This window comes from Cariama cristata, unplaced genomic scaffold (assembly GCF_000690535.1).
Source record: "Cariama cristata isolate BGI_N322 unplaced genomic scaffold, ASM69053v1 scaffold14312, whole genome shotgun sequence".
NCBI classification, from domain to species: domain Eukaryota; kingdom Metazoa; phylum Chordata; class Aves; order Cariamiformes; family Cariamidae; genus Cariama; species Cariama cristata.
In genome coordinates this window covers 15,343-34,515 of record NW_009602235.1, presented here as the reverse complement: position 1 = coordinate 34,515, position 19,173 = coordinate 15,343, and the positions used below count along the sequence as shown (strand labels likewise).

Sequence of the window (19,173 nt, the reverse complement as noted above, 5' to 3'; positions counted from 1 at the left end):
AGCAGGAATCAGAAACTAGTCTGACTAAACTACAGGTATCATCTGGTATTGTAACATAGTTGTTTTAAAGTCAAACCTTAGGAATACTTTCGTGAAATCATCTTAACTACTTTAGTTGGAAACTGTTTAAAAAGGGAGAAGCAGCAAAGTAAAAGTAATTGGTTACAATTACTGCATCTTTTACTTTTTTCATTAATTTTTTTTTGTAAGTAAATGGTATCCAGATGGACAAACCTCCTCTATTGAGGTAGAGTGCAGAAAGAAATACTAGTTTGTTTGGTTTTATGGTTTGTTTTTTCCTTTGTAGATCAGAGCTGTCACTGGGCAATGTAACTACGAGCTCTCTGAAGGGGACTGTTGCGGTTGCTGAGTGTGACTGCAGCGAGTATGACAAGTGTGAGTGCTGCGTGCCTTCTCTGAGACTCAACTACACTTACATCATGTGGCTGAAGGCGATGATTGGTGTAACACCTCTGTGGTCACCTTTGATGTCAGTCAAGCCCATGGACATAGGTAAGAATGACCTTATTTTAAACCTTTTTTAGTGGAGAGCAGCAGCAGGATGTCTCTTCTGGAGGAGGAGGGCACAGACAGAGTAGGAAAAGGTTTCCTGGTGCTGTCCCCCTTGCTCAGGGTAGTACTGTACAGGTTTCTTAGCTGCCTAATGCCTGTCTGGGCTCTAGTACAAAGCCATACTGTGCAAAGGCCAGGCCATCAACGTGCTTGAGCTTTTATTTCTAATCAGGACCTCTCTGTGCCTGAGTCTGGGGCAGTGGTGGAGCTTATTATATAACATATATCAGCTATGTTGCTGAGGACTTGAATGAGAAAGTGAGGTGGGGGAAAAAAGCTGTTCCTAAAGTTGCTTAGCAAATAAAACCATCTCTTTTCTCAAGCAGCTCTGTTGTCCTAATGCTTTCCTCCTTACACACACAATACCAGCATTTTCCAAGTTGGAAAACATTCCTCTGTATTTAATCAAGTTAAAATTATACTGACATGAGTTTGATATATGTTGCTATCCAATATGCAGTTATTGCAGATCTTGGCAAGTGTCAAAAAGGCAGGGACTGTGTCAGCTGTGGGGGAAAAAAAGTACAAGTTTTATAAACTTCTTCCTAACCGATGTGCTTTGCAGACAGAATAAGTTAGAAGTCTCTGAGTGGGATAGTTTTGAAGATGAGAGGTTGCAGTTTTCATCATGCTGCTTTTAAATTTTGCTACAGGAAAAAAATTAAAAATTCAGAGTTGCGTCTGCCAGTATTTAAAATGACATAATTAGTTTGTTCTGGTTAGTGAAGTATATTCTAAAATTGCATAATATTAGTATATGTTCTGCCAAGATTTAGCTCAGTTAAAAATTTTTTTGAAAGTAAAACTAGGAATACCCGTGAAATGTAGAGTTGTGCTTGCTTATAGACGATATTAGTAGAACAGGTGGCATCGATAGAACAGACATCATTATCTGTATTGTAAGATCCACAAAAGTGTGGTGTAGAAATTACTGACTTTTGTTTTAAAAGCTATGTGTCCTCCCAGATCACTTCCTGCTGGTCTTCATTAAGTTAATTGCTTTGAGATGGTATGTGAGTAATAATAAAATAAGATCTGACTTAGTGTAGTGAATTTATACTAAAAATAATAACAGGCATTTGGTAAACTGAGTGAGATAGCAGCGATAGCATTTAAATGAGACACCTTGAAGAGCTGAGAGATCAACGAAAGGCCCTTTTGTCTGGTATTGATAGAAGCAGACTCTTACTTGAGTGGACCCCCCAGGAGCTGTAGGAGGTTCCAGGTAAGACTGATGTGTTGTCTGCTCACATGGGTCATATGATAGGAGGCAATTCTTCTGGTTCTCCATGGCAGTAGCTAAGGGCTGTGGACCTGCATCTTCTTCCGAACTCTGCCAGTGTGGTTACAGCTACCAGGCCACCTTCACCTATGTGGAGGTTAGCATCGTTTTCATTCTCCCATTAGAACTATTTCTGTGAGCCTTCCCCAGCCTCCTGCACTCATGTTTTCCAGGTCAGCAAAAACATCGTGTAGACAGCACAAAGCCCTGAATGGAAGTAAGGGTTGTATATGAGAGGGTAGGGCCAGGCTGGGGACACCCAGTGCAGTTGGAACTCGAAGTGACATGTGCCCACTGCCTAAGACCCTTGGAAATGCCTTCTCTTCAGCTTTTGCACATGCTGTTTATGCTGTGGTGGTTTTTAACGGGCTATTACTCTTGCATGGGAGAAACTCAGAGCTGTGAATGAGCACAAGGCCAACCAAAAGACACTGTACTTACGCAGTGATTTGAAAAGGTCTCAGTAACAGGTAAAAGTAGGATCTAGGTTCCTTACCTTTGTCCAAGGAAAAGTGAATGTAATCCTAGTCATCATTCTAAATTGCCCATCCATTTCCCTCTCCAGAGAGTTCCCTTCACCCTTGTGGGAAATTTCTGAAAACCTCCATTTTTTACTTTGCCCCAGTGTAGCTCTCCTGGAGACTCTTTCATAGCCATAATCACTGTGGAAGGGGTGGGAATATTTAGAAATTATTTGTGTACAATATGAGGACATTATCTCCTGTCTCTTAAGGAGCTGAGCAAATTGCTTTGCTCAGCACTCCCATCCCTCTCGGTCCTCTTTTCAGCAAAACAGGTAAGTTAATGCGTGATTACTAGGAAGAATCATGGCCCAAGGCAAGAAATTAATCTAGTTTTAAGGCCAACGTTAGGTCAAACAGCATGTCCTGATAATGAACTCTGTAACAGTGCCAGGGTGCACTTTTCCAGTGATGTTACACAACGTTACTTTCTCATACAGTAGCTGTAGAGCAGCTCTTGAAAACTGAGTTTAAAGAAAAGGTGTGAAAGAGACTTCTGAATCAGTAAACAGCCGTTACCGCCAGCAGTCACAGGCAATAAGGTTAGTGGTAAACTTGTCAATTCATTTGTCCACAGTAAAGCCTGAACCTCCTTTGAACCTGCATCTGGAAATGACAGAGAAAGGTCAAGTGAAAATCTGCTGGTCCGACCCTGTGCTGATGCCATACCCACTTCAGTATGAAGTGAAGATCTCCGCAAATTCAAGTCCAAATGGTTGGCAGGTGAGTCAGCTCTGCTCGCTTTGTGTTACGATGGAGCAGTGTAGGTCGGTGCGTCTCTTCCAGAGCCCAGGATTTCTTACCACCCTTCTTGTCCTTGGGCTGCTGCTCAGGTGGATTGAGCAACATGGCTGGTCTGGTGGAGCTGGGCATGGCGCACTGGTTTCCCCTGAGCTGGTCTGTCCAGTAGACCCCAGTAAGTGTCAACAGAGTGTGGTAAAACTGGCAAGCTGGACTTGACATCTGTTACGCTGGGAGAGCTGCTACACAATGATGAAAGACCCATCTCCTGTTGGGTCTTACAAACAAACTCCTGTCTCTCTTTTTGGATGAAATGCCAGATTCTGTGAAGTCTAAAGCCAAGCTCTCTACTTTCACCAAACCCCGAATTCCATGATACATGCGTATATGTTTGATATTTATACCTTTTATGCTTCTTCTGGCTCTGCAATAAAAAGCAGCTGTTAATTAGCAGTGTGTAATGAAATAACATATTTTCCATAGAGGCATGCAACCATACCATATTCAAATTTACAGTAAATTTAAAGAACAAAGCTTTTATTTTTTTTACCCAACTTGCTACCTCAAAACTAGTTTCTAGACTATTTGTTTTGGTTCCCTCTGTCTCTTTCTTTTTCCTGTTTCATTCTACACCAATAATGGCTTCTGATAATCCAACAGATGGTTCAAGTTGCTCTAGAAGCCTCACTGGCCATAGACAACACACTACTTGATTCTTCTTACTTGGTTCAAGTGCGGTGCAGGAATCGTCATGGTCCAGGGTTCTGGAGTGACTGGAGCACACCATATAATCTCAGCTTGGGAGGTAGGTCACATGCAGTCGCTTACGTGCAGTAAGTAGTCTTTTGGAATAAAACAGATTTCCCGCTTTGATTTGTTTTGTGGAATGAGTATTTGAGAGCATGTGTTATCCAGGGAGGTACAGTATGCACAGGTTGGGCTGAAAAATCCTGTGGAAGTTCTTTCCCCTTCTGCTTCTCTTTCTCCATGGCTTTGCCTGAGATTCTGCTCTTTCATTTGTGCAGACCTTGCATTGAAAGAGTTCTGGACTAATGCATGCAGGCTGCACAGTCAGCTCCATGACAGCTCCTGGTCTGGCCCTGTTGCTTGCTCACCAAGTTCAGACACAGAAAAGCTTTTTTCCTAAGAGTTTTTCCATTTCAAAAGACAATTGGCAGCATTTAACTTCTACTCAATACAAAATTCTTCTCCTAATGCTTTCTGTCACTTTTAGTTTAGTATGAGGCTCGGTAACTGAACTAAAAGCGCAGAGCACAGTTTTGGATTTGTAGATTTAGCATAACCCATCTTGGTTTGTAATGCTGAGCCCCATTCATAAACTGCATAATAGCTCCAGTCAGTCATTTTCAGTGCGTGTGGCTTCAGTGTTAAGCATATAATCTTATATACTGTAATCAATTTACTACCACATCGGGTGAGTTCCTGACATGTCACACACAGTAAGAGCTCTCCTGGACCAAGTAAAGGGCTCTTATGATTTAATGAGGTCCCTTATATTAACATAGCTCCTGATAAAGTGATAGATCATAATGGCTCTTTATTCATGGTCAGAGTATATAGGAAAGGAAAGAAATTTTGTTTGGCAAATCCTCAGTTACCAGGATTGCTGATTCGCTTTGCAGATCGAGCTGGTTTGGGTCAGCCTAAAGACTTCAGGATTTTTTGCATTGTATTTTTCCATGCTCTGCTTATGATGAACTGGAAAAGTTTTGGTCTGTGTTGTCACAGGTGTCCTCTGAACTATTATGTGACAATAGTAGTGCTTTACCTAGGCGCTTACCTGTATACCTGCTTACTGCATGCCAAATGTGCTTAAATCAAGTACCAAGGAAACAACTGAACTTAGCAGAAGGAGCTTTCTTCCAAGAAAGCTGAAAATACACGGACTCTCATGACAATCAATCATGAAACACAAGATGCCTGATTATATGACTAGTGGCCTATATATATCTCTTTATATAAAAATTAAAAAAAAAAAAAGCGTGTGTGCATATATATATAGAGAGAATTATATAGCTTTGATATTTTTTGGGGGGTAAATACACAGGTTCTGTCTCTCACATATGCATGTACTGATATTTTCAGAAAGGGTTTATGAGCATATTGAGAAATCTGGGTGTAAAAGAGGTGCAGTAGATACTGTTAGATTATTTTTTATTAATCCTGTTATGGGATAGGCAATTGTATTAAACATACATCTCCTCAGCAAAATAATTCTATTGTGACAAACCTGATGGCAGCATAGAGGGATTGATTTCTTCACTGCAGAAAGCTCCAGTGGGCCTCTTCTGCCGATGGCCAGTGTAGGATGAGCAACAGAAGAGCAGTGGAGTGTGCAGCACAGCTGGGAGCAGCCAGGCAGCTGGTGCAGGAAGAGTAAATGCTGAAATCAGGCAGTTATATTTTTGTACAGCTCACCAGTTTCATGTTCTGATTTATATTTAACGTGAAACTCTTTGACGATGAGGGTATTGTAAGTCTGCTGTACTATCGGAGAAGGCCTGTATTTTGGAAAAATCCTAAAATATCTGATGTGGTTCTTCAACTATGGAAAGCAAACCTGACCTTTTAAGGATTTTCACATTGGCTTTGGGTTGATCTTTGGCAAACTGTTCCCTTTCAGCAGGTGTATAACACCTGTAGCTTCCCGAAGTACCTCACTGATTGAGGCTGAGCTTATGCATGTTTATGTGCTCTGCAAATTCAGTGTCTTTATGCCTAGGTAGATTACTTACTGTATCACCACTACCGTTTGGAATTAACTACGCTGCTGAGATTGTGAACAAGTTTTGGAGATGATAAGCTCCTGCTGACTTCAATAGGAGCAGGATTAGTAACTACTGGAAAGCTTGATTTTGTTTTTTTAATTTTTTTTTTTAATTAATTTTTTCCAACCTCCCCTCCTCCAGTTCTGAATAGCAATGCTTTCAAAAGACAGGTTCCTGTATTACGGTAATGCTTCAGCTAGCGTATAATATCAGCATCCTTGCAGGTTTCAAAGAGTTAGTTTTTTGGGGGGTTTTGTTTTGTTTGGTTTGTTTTGTTGTTTTTTTTTTGCCAAACCCAAACATCATTCTTCTCTTGTTTGGATCTTCTCTTGCTTTTACCAGAGGGTGATTTGACAATTTAAAATTTGTGGTGTATGTCATTGAGAGACGAGTTACAGAAGCTAAGCCTTTCTAGGTTGTGAGTACTTGTTGCAGTTTTTAATAAGCTGACCTGATGCCTTTAAAAAAGTGGGCTGAGTAGAAAGCAGCAGTGTTAATCTAGTTTCCCAAGATTTAATTTACAGGAGCCCATATGATTCCCTGTTTCCTCTGTGCTGCTGTGTGTATTGCTTTTGCTGTACCCTCCAGTGATTTTCTGCTCATTTAATTCCTGTTTGCCTGGGTTTATGAAAGATTATTTTTGTCAGAATTTACAAACATCAGTTAAGGGGAGGAGAGAGTCAAGGACTTGTTTCTGACCCTCTTCCCTATAGTCATTAATAGTAATTAAGAAGTAGGAAACTTAGAAATACAACTGGATTATAATAATATTTTATTGACATATGCTTTTATATTTTTTTTTTGTTCAGATTCTAATCTCAATGGATTTTTTTCCCTTTTTTCCCCTTCTGTGTAGCTGGAGTCCTGTACTTCCCTCCTAAGATACTGACCAGTGTCGGTTCTAACGTTTCCTTTCATTGCATCTATAAAAACAAAACCAAGATTGTAGCATCCAAGAAGATTGTCTGGTGGCTGAATTTAGCAGAAGAAATCCCAGAAAGTCAGTATACGCTTGTGAATGATCGCGTAAGCAAAGTTACTCTTTTCAACTTGAAAGCAACAAAACCTAGAGGAAATTTCTTCTATAACGCATTGTACTGTTGTCATCAAAATAGGGAATGTCATCATAGATACGCTGAATTATATGTAGTAGGTAAGACTCCAGATGATTTTAAATTACAATTTTGGTGCATTTTAATAGTAAGGTCAGACTATTTCCATTTTAAACTCCAGTTAGCTTCTGTTGAGCAGTGGTGACTTGTAATGCTTGTTTTTTGTATAAACAATTATATCTTATTAATAAATTTTCAATGTGTTTTAATTAGATGTGAATATTAATATCACATGTGAAACGGATGGGTACTTAACTAAAATGACTTGCAGATGGTCTGCAAACCCAAACACATTGCTCCTGGGGAGTTCCTTGCAGTTAAGGTACTATAGGTACGTATAGCTTTTAATGCACTCCTTATGTTTGGAAAGCGTTCCTCTGGAAATACTATTACAGCAAAGAATTCTGAGTAGATTTAATTATAAAATGTGCTCAGTTTCTGTAAGCTGGACTTTTTCTCAACTGGAACTCCAGAGATGTTAACTACGTGTGCAGAAGGGGGACCACAGATAGAATCATAGAATTGTTTAGGTTGGAAAAGACCTTTAAGATCATCGAGTCCAACTGTTAACCTAGCCCTGCCAAATCCACCACTAAACCATGTCCCCAGTACCCAAGTGTGTAACATGGATTCTATTTACAGTGTTCTTCAGCATTTGTAAAACCTGTAGATGCAGTTTGGAAGCCAGTTCTCTTAAAGTAAATGTGTTTGCTTGTATCAGTTATGAAAATTATTCTTCTAGTTGCTCATATCTACAAATTATAAGGAAATAAGGACAAAACTCGTTCACAGTGAGAGTGACTGAGCACTGGAGCAGTGGCCCAGAGAGGCTGTAGAATCTGTGTCCTTGGAGACTTTCAGATCTCAACTGGACAGTACCCTGGGCAACTTCATCTGACTTTGAATTTAACTCTGCTTTGAGTCGGAGGTAGGACTTGAGACCTCTTGAGGTTTCCATTCAATCTTCGATTTCTCTATAATTCTGTATCTTTTTTTCTATATACAGACAGTAGATAAAAATACAGAGATGGAATTCAATTCATTCCAGATGGAAAAAATCTTGCTTATAGAGAGAGACTCAAATCTTAGTTCATAAAGGGAATATTACTTTATGAAGCAATGATTTATTTATTGCGATCTTTAGTGGCTAGAGCAATTCTTAGTTTTGATGGTTTTGGTCAGGTGTCTTGGCCTGGCTTGTTTTCAGATAGTTGGTTTAATTTTGTCTGTCTAGAGCAGGAAAACTGGGAGATGGAGCAAACATATTGTTGTTTGCAAAATAACAAAACTGGTTATTAAAGCAGTGCTGTGATCATCCTCATTCATGTGCACGAATATTGCCTGTGATAGTATTGTTTTACCATGAAACTAAAAAATCCCTTTGAGTTACTAATATATTGAGCTTGAGAGTTTCCTAGAACTGTGTTAGTCTTGTTTATATAAAGACAGACAGACAGACAACCCTTCCTGAGAAAAAAAATCTTTAGTTTTATTGCTCTGCTGGACTGGATATGCGAAAGTTTTGGCAAACAAGCTTAAATCAGCCCTGAGGGCCTAATCCTTTGGAAAGCTGGCCTGTCTTCCCTGTTGGAGGTGGGCTGAAGTTTTGAAATGTTGTGGTATCCAGGTGAATATTTCTCAGGATTTTGTGGACTACAGTAATAACTGGAATGCTTGAGATTTCAAGTGGAGGCTTTTAGGGCAGGATTAGTGACTAGCTGACTGCTACGGTATGTTTTGTTATCTTCACAAATATGAATATGAGTGTACTGCTGGGCAGGGAGCTTGAAATAAAAACCATGCTGCTCTTGCTGTGTTTTTTGTTCCTGCTTTTTCACTGTTGAGGTTTAGCTAAAAATGTTATTTTCTGATAGGAGGTGATAATCTGTATGTTTGTTAGAGTGTTCCTGCTAGATCAAGCGGTGAACATTAGTACAGACTGAAAATGCTTCCCAGATGCTACTATTTATTGTGATCTTTCCTTTTGTTCTTTCTTTTCCGTTTGTTAATAGTAAGATCTGAAAAAGGAAAAATAAGAAAAATAAATATCAAAAAATAAATCATGGGGGAGCACATGAATGTAGTGACTACCAAAAAGTTGAACTATAAGACATTTAAAAATCTGTAGTTATGAAAACACCACTATCATTTGCATAACATTCTGTTGCATATTGGGAACAAAAATACAAAAAGAACTTGAATATTTACAAGCTTGGAACCAAATTAAATGATAAAGTTCTTTAATTGCCCAGGCTTGATTGTCAAAGGCACCATAAATATGCTGGAGTTGCTAGTATTTGCTTAGATGTAGGCAAGTCCTCATGATGCAAGTTGGAAGGTAGATGTGTTGCATTGACATCAGACATGTCAGGTTTTGCAGGAGCACTTGGCTGTTCTCTTGGTTACTGATGCAATTACATTTTACAGATGAAATCCAACTCTCTACAGTAATGTGGTGTGATAGCTTTGCTGTTGGTGTTTTGTTTTGGTTGGGTTGTTACTACATCTTCCTCTACAGTCAGCGCTGCCAACAGAAACAGCACGGAAATGATCCTTCTGTAAAAACAGAGGATGCTAAGCTAAACCTTCAAAGCACAAGGCACTAGTTTAGTCAGTATTACCTATGTTGACAGGAAAAGGAGATTCAACTGAGTGTATGTTTTGTGGTTCAGTTGAATAACTAATACCCTGTCTGGCCGCTCTCACCACAAGTCTGAGCTGTGCATAAGCTTAGGGGAAATTAGGAGAAATTTGAAAACTTTGCTTTCCATCACCGATAAGATGTCCAGTGCCATTTTATCCAGAGTCCAGGTCTCCTCTCTTCTGTCACCAGAGCCATACTGATTGTACGGGGGATTTTAATACCACCCTCCAGAATTGATATTTTTATGGGATTTCCATCTCCTGGAGATTTCACTGTACATGTCCAATTGGTCCACGTGGCAGCTTTCCCCTGGATGCCAGTTGGTATTTTGAAAGTCATATTCCCGGCTGGAGTAAATTCTTGGCTGGATATCTGCCTTGCTATGTTTATTGCTAATGCATACCACTCAGGTAACATGTTTATGAGTATTTGGAGATGCCTGCTCTTGTACCTGTGTCTTCCTGTTGTTAAGTCTGTTACCAAAAGATTTTGCACTGGGGAGAGCCCTCATGTCCTGCTTTTTTCAGGCTAAGAGCCAAAGCTTTGAGGAGTAGCACTGCGGTGTTATTTATCCATTTAGCACAGACTCAGGTTCAAGACCTGTCCAAATAATCATAAAAAAAAAACCCCAAACCAACATGGTTCCAGTGACACCATTTGTTTTAATTGCTTTCAGAGTTCTATTTTACTGATGTCGTGAGCAGCTTATAGTTGCAATGTATTAACTGAATGGTTTTTTTCCTCTTTTAAGGAGCAGAATTTATTGTTCTGACTTTCCAAGTACGTCTCCAAAATCAGAGGTGAAAGAATGCCATTTACAGAAGAATCATTCTTATGAGTGCACATTTCAGCCTATTTTTCTTTTATCTGGATATACTATGTGGATAGAGTTTAAGCACTTACTAGGAACGCTTGAATCCTCACCAACTTGTGTTGTTCCAGCAGATGTGGGTAGGTCAAGATTCGTGCACGTCTTTCTTCACTTGTGACCTTGGATTTCATTCCTTATATGGTGTAGGTAAAGTACTTCTTCATAGCATTTAAAATAAAATAGACTGTGGAAAGAACATAAAAACATAAGAGCTTTGATATTCTCTTCTGAAAGACATTGGATGAAATGTTATTTCCATACATTTTGCTTGGCATAGGAGCAGATTGTAACTACAGCTAATACCAATAAAATGAAACATCCAGTTTTGCATGTTTATCCTCTCAGGTGTTTTGCAAAGACATCTACAGAAAATGCAAGTATTATTAAAAAAGGCAGTCTCATTTTTAAGGTTCTTGGTTATCTAATTTTTCTGAAGTCTTCAATTAGTTGTTAAGTTTATACTTTGATACAGTGTAGCACTATGTATTACTTACATAGTTATACATGCATTTAAAATTATATGACAGATCATGGTGTTGCATGCTTTTGCGAAGTTTCTTTTGTGACACATCGCGCACTTAAATTTCTATAAAAGCAAGAGGCAGAACAGAGTTTGAGTGTTTTCAAACACTGCAAAATGTGCAAAACATGTCTTATTATCTGGTCTGTGACTCAGAGCGTTCATTGGACTGTGTATTTTTTGGACACAAATATGAACATATGTAGAGAGAAAACAAGACAGCTAGACCACAGAAATGTTATATGAAATAAAGCAGAATAATAAAATACACCCATTATGTCTATGTGGAAGCATGCGTACAGAGAACATAAATTAAACTGAAGTATCCTTTGCATTTCAAAGTTTAAATAGAGTAAGCAAAAACGAAGGTCACAGGAAGGAAAGGCCAAGGTCAGTGCATTATAGCTAAGGGGGGTGTGGGAGTTATTATTACGATTAATTTGGTGACATTGTGGCTTTCAAGGTTGCTCCTGTCTGGTTCAAGGAGGGCTGTTTGTGCCTTTTGGACGAGCAAGTTCACTGATTATCAGAGAACTGTTGGGAGCCTTAGGTGTCAGAAAGGAGGGTGGTGTGAGGGATGGCAGGTGGAGATCCTGCTGCTTTCACAGTTTGCCAGGAGAAGGTGGCACCTTGTCAGCGTGGCAGCTGTCAGGCACGGCTGTGCTCTTTTGGGGAAAGGTGGTGGCTTTATACGATGCTGCCCGGTGAGGAATTCTAGCAGAACTTTTAAAGTCTAGTTTATTCAAGTCATCACTTTAAATAAAAAGCAATGAATAGAATTGACCTACACTGGATGAAAGGTGCTCTGTATCACAGTAAACCAAAACATACTCATTCTAGCAGCACCCGAAATTCAAAGCTTATTTCATATTTTGTTGTTGTTTTCTTCTCACTTACCATCTGATTAGTCAAAACAAGTTTGTTCTAACTTTGGTTTGTTAATGACTTAGGCCTTTGTGACATTTGTGTTCAGGCTGCTGGAGACACTCAATTTTGGTGGAATTTCCTATTAGTAAAATGAAAATGTAATATTTCCATTAATCATTGCATAATGTCTGTCACCATCCTTTATAGGAGCTGCCTTTCGGGGCCGTGTGTGCTGCTGCTTCGCACAGTGCTGCAGCCCGTTAGTGCCAGGCTGTATCTCTTGCTGTTTGTACCAGGGGAAGTACCAAGCGCTAGCACCAATATAAGCTATTGTCGTTTAAATTAAAATGAGAGGTACTGAAACTTGCCCATGGATTTTTAAAATTTTTTTTTCTTAAATGTCTAATCTTTGATTTTGATATTTCAACTTAAGATTTGCTTCGGTGATTTTAGTTTTGGCCAAAATTGGAATGAATTTCCCTTTAGAAAAACATTGCCTTTCTCAGTCAGCAGTGCTTTTGTCTGCAGTGAATGGGCCAGCCAGCCTGGGGTGGTGAATTGTTACGTTTGCATCGTAGTCCACCTTTACCTCGAATAGCAGAGGCCACAATGTGTCACCTGCCACCCTTGGGACAGAAGAAAGTAAACCGTGATGATTGGATTTAATGAGAAATGTCAGTATAGACATTATAGTCATTTTTTTTCTTTCAATTTTTTAGTGAAGCCTCTTCCTCCCTCCAACATTAAAGCAGAAATCACCAGGAATGTTGGGCTGCTGAACGTGAGCTGGACAAACCCAGTATTTACAAACAACGATCTCAAATTTCAGATTCGGTATGCTGTGAGCAGGAAAGAAATTACATGGGAGGTACTGTCTTTTTTAATCTAGATTGTAGCGTGAATTGTTGCAGTGTTGTCATTTAGTGTGTTAGCTGGTTTTTATGGAATTTGTGGCATGCAATGAATCATGGTTATAAGCGTTTGCATTATGTAACAAAGGAATATTACCGATTAGACTGCTTTCGCGTTGGATTCATTTTCAGGAATTTTGACTCGAACAGATGCCCAAACAGCCTTTTGTTCTTACTCTAAGTATTTTGCCTTCCGTTACAGCTTTATGAAGTTTCAAATGCACCGACGAGCTCAGCTGTGATAAAAGTTCAGAATCTTTGTGTTGAGTATGTTGTTCAGGTCCGGTGCAGAGAACTGGATGGGTCAGGTTACTGGAGCAACTGGAGCAGATCAGCTTATACGCTTGTACAAGATATCAGAGGTACATCTGCTTTCAGAGTGCACTCTGGTGGTCTGTTGAGTTTCAGACTGAAGCGTGACACTGTTTTTTCAAAACTGTGTAATCTTGCAGCTCCCTTACAAGGCCCTGAATTTTGGAGAATTATTACCGAAGATCCGGCAAGGAGGCAGAAGAACGTTACGCTCCTATGGAAGGTGAGAACAATTGTGTTTCGGTCTTTCGCTTTGATCCAAAACCCATAAACCGTCAGTAGAATTGCCAAAAAGGGAGTATGAAAAGCACGTGTGTCCCTGGGAGGCAAACAGGGGCAGTTGCTGCTTACGAGACTTTGCATGCAAGGCACGTGGGATATGAGTACTTCTGTGTTACTGCCTCTGGCTTGGCTAATACTAGAGGCAAGTAGAGGTCGCTGGTGAATATTGATTGTAATACTGTGATACAATGGGAGATGGGTTTGCCACCTTTGCTCAGTCAGCCTGTCTTGGACTTTACTCCCTCCTGTTGCTGTCGCTTCTTCCCTGCCCCTTCTGGTTTTATCCTCTTTAATCTTTCCTGCAGCTAGCTGGCACACGTTGAGCTGATTTTGTACCCTAATCATTACCAAGTTTATAGTAATGTAGTAGGACAAAAACTTGCCTACTGCTCTGTGGTTGTTCTGGATGGTTGAGAGGTAGGTGAAGCTCAGCAGAGACATAACACTGGCAGCAGGCATGTTCCCAGACTTGGGAAACTCACAGGCCAGCCTTCTGAACTGTGCTGGTTTTTGTAGAGTGGACCCATTCTGAGATCCAGCTGCACACGCCACAGCCGTGTTGAACTGCATGTGGGGCTGCATTGCAGCCGTGTGGAACATCCTGTTATTCCTGAAGTCTTACAGTCCTCGCCACTTCAGGAGAGGCTCAGATCTCTGGGCAGGCTGCAAGCTTCTTTGCCTTTGTGCAGACCTGAGTTGTACTAACGCAGCTGAAGCGTCAGTGCTGTATTAGATGTTCATGTCAGCCTGCGCTTTCAGTGTCAGTTCTACAAATGCTATGAAACAGAGTCTTAAAATGCAATTTGTTCTAATTCTCAGAAAAAAAGAGTAACATGGAATCGAAGACTGTAATTTATAGTGAGACGCAGTCTTCAGCTGCCAAGTGCTGCTGACCAAGATCCCTGAGCAGAATGTGCCGCCGACTCCTAGACAGCTGCCTGTATAAACACCGCTGCAACTGCATGTAAACTGGGCAAAGCTACGTTAAGAGGTTAATGCAGGACGGGGGAAAAAAAAAGTACATCAGTGACTGCCCGCTCCTGTTTGCCCATGTTTAGTATGCAAACATTCATCTGCTCTGGTTTTGCAATCCTGAAAAATACTAACATAAAACAGTGAGTTACTATAGGAGTCTGAGAGTTTGTGTTTCCCTGTCCTCCCTGCCCTCCCTTCACTGGAAAGATATCAAGTGCGTCAGCTCTCAGAGAGAGAGACAGAAGAAATTAAGTCTTTAAATGGACTACAGTGCCTTTGCTGAAAGGACAGTAGCCAGTGTATAGAGTATCTTTATTGGGTCATGTTTTCTTAAAATTGGAACAGTGCCTTCTGCCCAAATAACGTTTGCTTTTGAAATCAAAGACTGGGAAATTAATTAATGCCAATGTTTGCTGCAGCCACTGATGAAGAATCACTCATTGTGCAGTGTGAGCCGATACGTTATAAAGCATCAGACATCAGGAAACACCACGTGGTCAGAATATGTTGATAATGGCACTACCTGTTCATTTCCATGGACTGAACACACACATACCATTACAGTTTTAGCCATGAATTCAATTGGAGTTTCTTCAATTAATTTTAATTTAACTCTGTCACAGCAAATGAGCACAGGTAAGAACACCAATCAGTAACCATTTTGAGATGTGCAAAATGCTAAGAATCCTTGTGATGCTTTTGGACAAAGCTTTCTTTGTAATAAAATTTCCTTTGTTAGAATAAAAAATGTTTTAGGATGATACGTTCAGCTGTATATGGGAAACAGATTCTGCAACTCACCACCAGAGCTATTTGAAAAATGAAATTTCCATCACATGAAAATCTTAATGATCTTTGGGTTGGGACAGGAGTTGCCTTTCACTAGGCTGTCTTCCCTCCGCTAACAGAATATAAAGTAATTAATCAGAGAAAAATAAAATCTTACTGAAGAACAGATCTTTCATCTACTTTGACTTGGGTATTCCTGCTAGGGAACGTTTTGTTGTTTCCAAAATGAAATATGGTCTTGTTTCTCTGGCTGCTTACCTGACGGGCTGCCAGAGTACATAGTTTTCAGAGGTTTGGCTTTACTTCCGAAGCAGCCTCTTCATCGATTCGGCTGCACTCTGCTTCATTAATAAAATAAAGGCTATTGTTTTTGAATACTTCAATTGTGTAACATTCGTATGCAAATATGCGCTGTGGGACACATTACTGCAGTCTATTCCTAGAACTTTACTGCTGTAATGCAATTTTAAAAGCATTTTTATGGATAAGACTCTTTCTAGTATTGTGTGTAAGCGTGTTCTGGAAACCCTGTGGTTGGTAGCAGATGTAATGGGAAGCGTTTGTCCGACTGGATTGTTATCTTAGTGTATTGTATTACTTAGAGAATCAGTGGGATTTAGCTTACAGGGCTCTCAATGCGTGCTTTACTAGCTAAATGTTGATAGTTCAGTAGTTGTTGATAATTTTTTGTTTAAGGAGTAATAATTAAGGAGGTGCACATGAGAATTGGGATATTTGTTTGTTGTCTGGTAAGAAACTTGATCTAATTAGTGTTCGGGACTAGTTGGTGTAAACCAAGCTTTGCTGGCTTCAAGAGAAGTATGTTTGCTAATGTGAACTCAAGATCTGGCTTTATTATATAGAAGACAGTTAAACAAGTAAATGATAAAGTGTTGAAACTGTAGCGTTCATGTGTCTGCCTGTAGTTTATAGCATACACCTCTCCTGCAAACCCAGCTCTCGCCTCACCTCTGTCTGAGCTCACGTAATTCACGGCCGTTTTCTCCTTGTTCTGTCAGTGAATGTCGTGCAGTCGCTTAGCGCTTACCCAGTGAACAGCACATGCGTGGTTTTGATTTGGACGCTTTCGCCTCAAATATACGTGATAACGTCTTTTATTATTGAATGGAAGAACCTTAACAAAGAAGAGGAGATGAAATGGGTGCGAGTTCCTCCAAATATTAGTAAATACTATATTTATGGTGAGTGTGCGCTTGAAAATATAATACATAATGTCAATTGGTATGGAACAGAAAAATGTAGCATTATGGAGCTCTCAGATTCCTTTTTCTTCCCCCCGACTCTGTTTCTGGTGGCTTTTATGGTAAGGACCAGTAGAGCAGCTCTTGATTATCATTAGAGGACTGACTGTAAAGGGTGGACTGTTGCATTAATAATCAGGTTAGCAAAGAATGAAGCTCAGGAGTGTGTTCATTTTTTGGCACTGCAAAAAAATTAGTGCTGGAATATTGAGTACACCAGCTGATTATCTAAGTTAATATGTGCATTCCATTTGTGTTTTGGCTTTAACTTAGAAATTTTTACAATAGTCCCATAGAGGTGTTAATGCCATGACAGAATAATGCTAGATTATGCAGTGTAGTATAGAGTAATAGTTTTAATCTTCTGATACTGAAGTGTGTATCTATAAAAGATGACTTTCATTGTTCCCCTCCCTGGGCTTAGCTGAACACTGAAACGTGACCAGAGCCTCTGCGGAGGTAATTGTTTAAAAGTGGGATAATAGTTTTGCTTCAGAAGGCTGATTTCCTCTTTCCAGATCACTTTATTCTGATTGAGAAGTACCAGTTCAGCCTGTACCCTGTGTTTGCCAGAGGAGTTGGCAAATCCAGAGCAACGGACCAGTTTACCAAAGGTGATTTACAGGATCTTTCTCCATGTTGTTTATGAAATAGGAGCTTGTAAAAGTAAACTTTAAATGCAGGAGAAGTCTGTGTCTTATCAGAAAAAAGAGTCAGTAATAAAGTAATATAACTATGAGCAGTGATCTAGACTTCAGTTGCTTTAATCTAAAAAAATCTTTGTGGGATTAGTTGAGTGTGGGACCTGAATTCCCATGCATCTAACTTAATAGCTGAGATCCTAGGTTCGTGTGATTCTTCATTCTCCAGTAGCGGACTATTCTCTTACATCATATGCTCTGATTTCACTTTTTAATAGCAAGGGAGCAGTGGGCATCTCCCACAGGGATGGAGGAATCACCTCAGTTATCTAAAAGAATTCCTTCTTTTTTGTCTATTTGTTCTCAAGGAAAAGGTTTGTTGATGTGCAAGAAAATGGTTTATCAAGGCTTTTTTGTGTTTAAGCTGTTTCTACTGTTTATTTTTTTTCCCTATTGCAAACTCTTTGTTCACAGGCAAATTATTTTACTGCATTATTATCCGAATTCCTTTTATTTCCAGGTGGATATGAAAATGAGAATAATGCCAGCCTCTCTGTGGTTCTGCCAATAGTTATTTCGACCTCAGTTTTGTTGCTTGGAGCACTGCTGGTTTCGCACCAAAGGTAAGTTGTTCCTTGCCATATAGAAGTCCCAGAAGGCCTTTGGGAGAAGGTGGTGGAGCATAGATGATGCCTGTCTGCTGAACTGGTGGGCAGCGTCTTTCTGGGGAAAGCTAGGGGTTATTTTTATTGTGTTTGATGTACTGTACTGAAAGGTAGCGGACTCCGGAATACAGCATCAAGAATTAAAGTGTCTTGAGTGCTCAGGCTTGTTGCCTTGTGAAAGTGAGAGCGTTGCCCTTTCGGGTCTGGTGTCCTTGCAGTACAATGATGATCAGTGCTGTTCTTTTTCACTGGGAAGTATCGCTTCAGCCTGGACCACGTTTACTTCTGCAGAGTGGTTTGTGGGCAAGTTAACAAGTGTCGTGTGCTTTGAATTTGTAAAGCACTCCAAGTTCCATAGTTAATTGTCATCACAAACTAAGGTCTGAAGAAAAAGCCAATTGAAAAAAAACCCCTCTGAGTTTTGCGGGAGGTGGCTTGGGGTCATATTCAGCAAAGAGTGCCTGCACCTTTTGTATTTTGCAAAACTGCCAGCTGGTATGTCACTTCTTTCTTTCTTCCTATTAAATTTTGGCCATCTATAATATCTAAAATGACTGTTTCATTGTCATAGCATTCTGGATGAGTAAAATTGCACAGATCCCTTTTCTGGCATAGCAAAAGTGAATGACGGCAGTACAGAATATATGAGAACAGTACCAACTCCAGGATTTACCTAATATTTCAGAATGAAGAAACTGTTTTGGGAAGAAGTTCCAAACCCCAAGAATTGCTCCTGGGCACAAGGAGTTAATTTTCAGAAGGTGTGTATTTCCCTGCTGGTGCTTCTTTCCCCCACCCCATGGGTCTGGCTGCTGTTTGCTCCGTCCTGAACTTGACCTATTGGTTAGACCGGATCCTACCTCAATTACTGAACGAAGCAACTTGGAGCCTCTGAAGTCAGCAATCCAGCGGTTCTCTTGGCTGTAGGAAGCTAATATCTGGAAATGGGCCAGGACCAGAGACCAACACCTCTTCTGAATGTAGGGAGTGTTTAAATTTCAGGGCAATTGGTAAATCAGTTGCAGAATCCCATAGGTGTAATGCTTACGCACCTCAGTGAGTGCCACGTGTGTACCAAAGGCCAAATTCTTTGCTGGGGTAACCTGCCTCTCCGTTTGGCGTGTGAACTGGGAGCTGTGATGCGATGAGCTGTGACAAGTAAGAGTCTTTACGTGGATTTAGCCAGTTTGCACCAGCAAAGTTTCTCATGGTCCCAGAGTTTGCTAGTGTGTAATCACTGAGATGATAATCTAAATTCAGGCCTGTTATTTCTAAAAGAAAGAGCATCTAATGGCAGAAGGTTTTTCAGGAATTTAGTTTTCATTTCCAGTGAAGGTTTCTTTTCTCATCTTTTATTTTATTTCATTTCATTTAAACAGAGAATGGACATTCTTTGAAGTCTAATCATGGTCACGG

General features: G+C 40.1%; 1 protein-coding gene across 1 annotated transcript in view; it reads left to right on the top strand.

Moving 5' to 3' along the window:
- LEPR (leptin receptor) overlaps positions 1-19,173 on the top strand; it is a 34,958-nt gene that overhangs the window by 10,639 nt on the left and 5,146 nt on the right. Inside the window, 14 exon segments of the mRNA XM_009694679.1 lie at positions 308-513; positions 2,954-3,099; positions 3,778-3,922; positions 6,763-7,059; positions 7,232-7,349; positions 10,414-10,613; positions 12,640-12,788; positions 13,034-13,193; positions 13,284-13,366; positions 14,820-15,036; positions 16,209-16,391; positions 16,970-17,065; positions 17,613-17,715; positions 18,443-18,518. Of these exon segments, the coding sequence (XP_009692981.1) occupies positions 308-513; positions 2,954-3,099; positions 3,778-3,922; positions 6,763-7,059; positions 7,232-7,349; positions 10,414-10,613; positions 12,640-12,788; positions 13,034-13,193; positions 13,284-13,366; positions 14,820-15,036; positions 16,209-16,391; positions 16,970-17,065; positions 17,613-17,715; positions 18,443-18,518 (2,179 nt within the window).